Raw genomic sequence first — 1557 nt, 5'->3', positions numbered from 1 at the left:
ATGGATGCAGGGAATCGTTCTATGGTAGCTGAGTTTGTGTTCCTTGGACTCTCTGATTCAAGGGAGATCCAACTTCTTCTCTTTCTGTTCTCCTCTTTGGTTTATGTGGCAAGTATTCTGGGAAACCTGCTCATTTTGCTCACTGTGATCTTTGATCATCACTTGCACTCTCCCATGTACTTTCTGCTAGCTAACCTGTCCCTCATTGACATGGGAGGTTGCTCCATTGCAGCCCCTAAAATGATTTGTGATCTTTTCAAGAATCCCAAAGTCATCTCATTTGGTGGCTGCATTGCTCAGATCTTCTTTAGTCACGCTTTTGGTGGTGTTGAGATGGTGCTACTCATTGCTATGGCCTTTGACAGATATGTTGCCATATGTAAACCTCTCCACTACCTGACCATTATGAACCCAAGAATGTGTATTTTGCTTTTGATTCTTGCCTGGATCACTGGGGTCACTCACTCAGGGGTCCAATTGGCTTTTGTTGTAGACTTGCCCTTTTGTGGTCCTAATGTATTAGATAGTTTTTTCTGTGACCTACCTCAGTTTATCAAACTGGCCTGTACTGATACCTACAACTTGCAATTCATGGTCACTGCTAATAGTGGGTTTATCTCCCTGGCCTGCTTTTGTGTGTTGATCATCTCTTATATCTTCATCTTAGTTACTGTACAGAAACATTCTTCAGGTGTTTCCTTTAAGGCTTTCTCTACTCTGGCAGCTCACATCACTGTGGTGGTTTTATTCTTTGGTCCATTGATCTTTTTCTATGCATGGCCATTCCACATATCAAATTTGGATAAATTCCTTGCCATCTTTGATGCAGTTCTTACTCCTTTCTGAATCCAGTCATCTATACATTCAGGAACAAAGAGATGAAGGTGGGAATGAGGAAAATGTACAGCCGACTTGTTCTCTTAAAGACATTTTCTTAAATGCACTGTGGGTCAAGACCATGAATCTTGAGACTCTTGAATCTGGAGGAATGAAAAACTGTCACTGAAGTAGGAAAGAGAAATTTCTGTCACAGGATATACCTTGATTTGTTATACCTAACTGGTAATTCATTACCCTCAAGATTTTGTATCTTCAGCTAATTAAATTTGAATAATAATAATATGATATAATAATAATGATGATGATAGCTAACATGTACATTGTGCTTTCAGTGTGCCAAGTCCTATGCTAATTGCTTTGAAATAATTATCTCACAACAACCCTGAGAGGTAGAAAGGTGCCATATATGTATTATTCCCATTCTATGGTTGAAGAAACTGAAGCTATGGTTAAGTGACTTGCCTGGGGTTATTCAGTTATTAAGTATCTTAGGCTGGATCTAAACCACAAAACTTCTATGATCCTGTTCCTGTAATTTTGCCAATGAGAAGTGATACAAATGTCTCACTGTTGTGGAAATCAATGTTATTTCTTGTCCCATCTCTGTTTTCCTCCACAATATTTAAGTTTTTCATTGTAACCAGAATGTGCTAACCACACATATTATCTGCCTTGACTCTGTCTCACCATCCAGTTGCTTCATTTTTAATTTAATTG

The 1557-nt window shown here is 38.7% G+C and overlaps 1 protein-coding gene across 1 annotated transcript; it reads left to right on the top strand.

The window, feature by feature from the left end:
• Positions 1-846, top strand: LOC110216599 (olfactory receptor 4F6-like). The gene has a single exon (XM_020998815.1). The coding sequence runs from the start codon at positions 1-3 to the stop codon at positions 844-846; it is 846 nt and encodes a 281-aa protein (XP_020854474.1).
• Positions 847-1557: the final 711 nt, after the last annotated feature.

This window comes from Phascolarctos cinereus, unplaced genomic scaffold, assembly GCF_003287225.1.
Source record: "Phascolarctos cinereus isolate Bilbo 61053 unplaced genomic scaffold, phaCin_HiC Scaffold_3;HRSCAF=262, whole genome shotgun sequence".
Classification (NCBI taxonomy): Eukaryota; Metazoa; Chordata; class Mammalia; order Diprotodontia; family Phascolarctidae; genus Phascolarctos; species Phascolarctos cinereus.
The sequence above is the reverse complement of the archived record's forward strand: the minus strand, read 5'-3'. Positions and strand labels throughout refer to the sequence as shown.

Excerpts from the sequence above, each read along its gene's own strand:
- LOC110216599 (XM_020998815.1), top strand. The coding sequence starts at position 1 with ATGGATGCAGGGAATCGTTCTATGGTAGCTGAGTTTGTGTTCCTTGGA.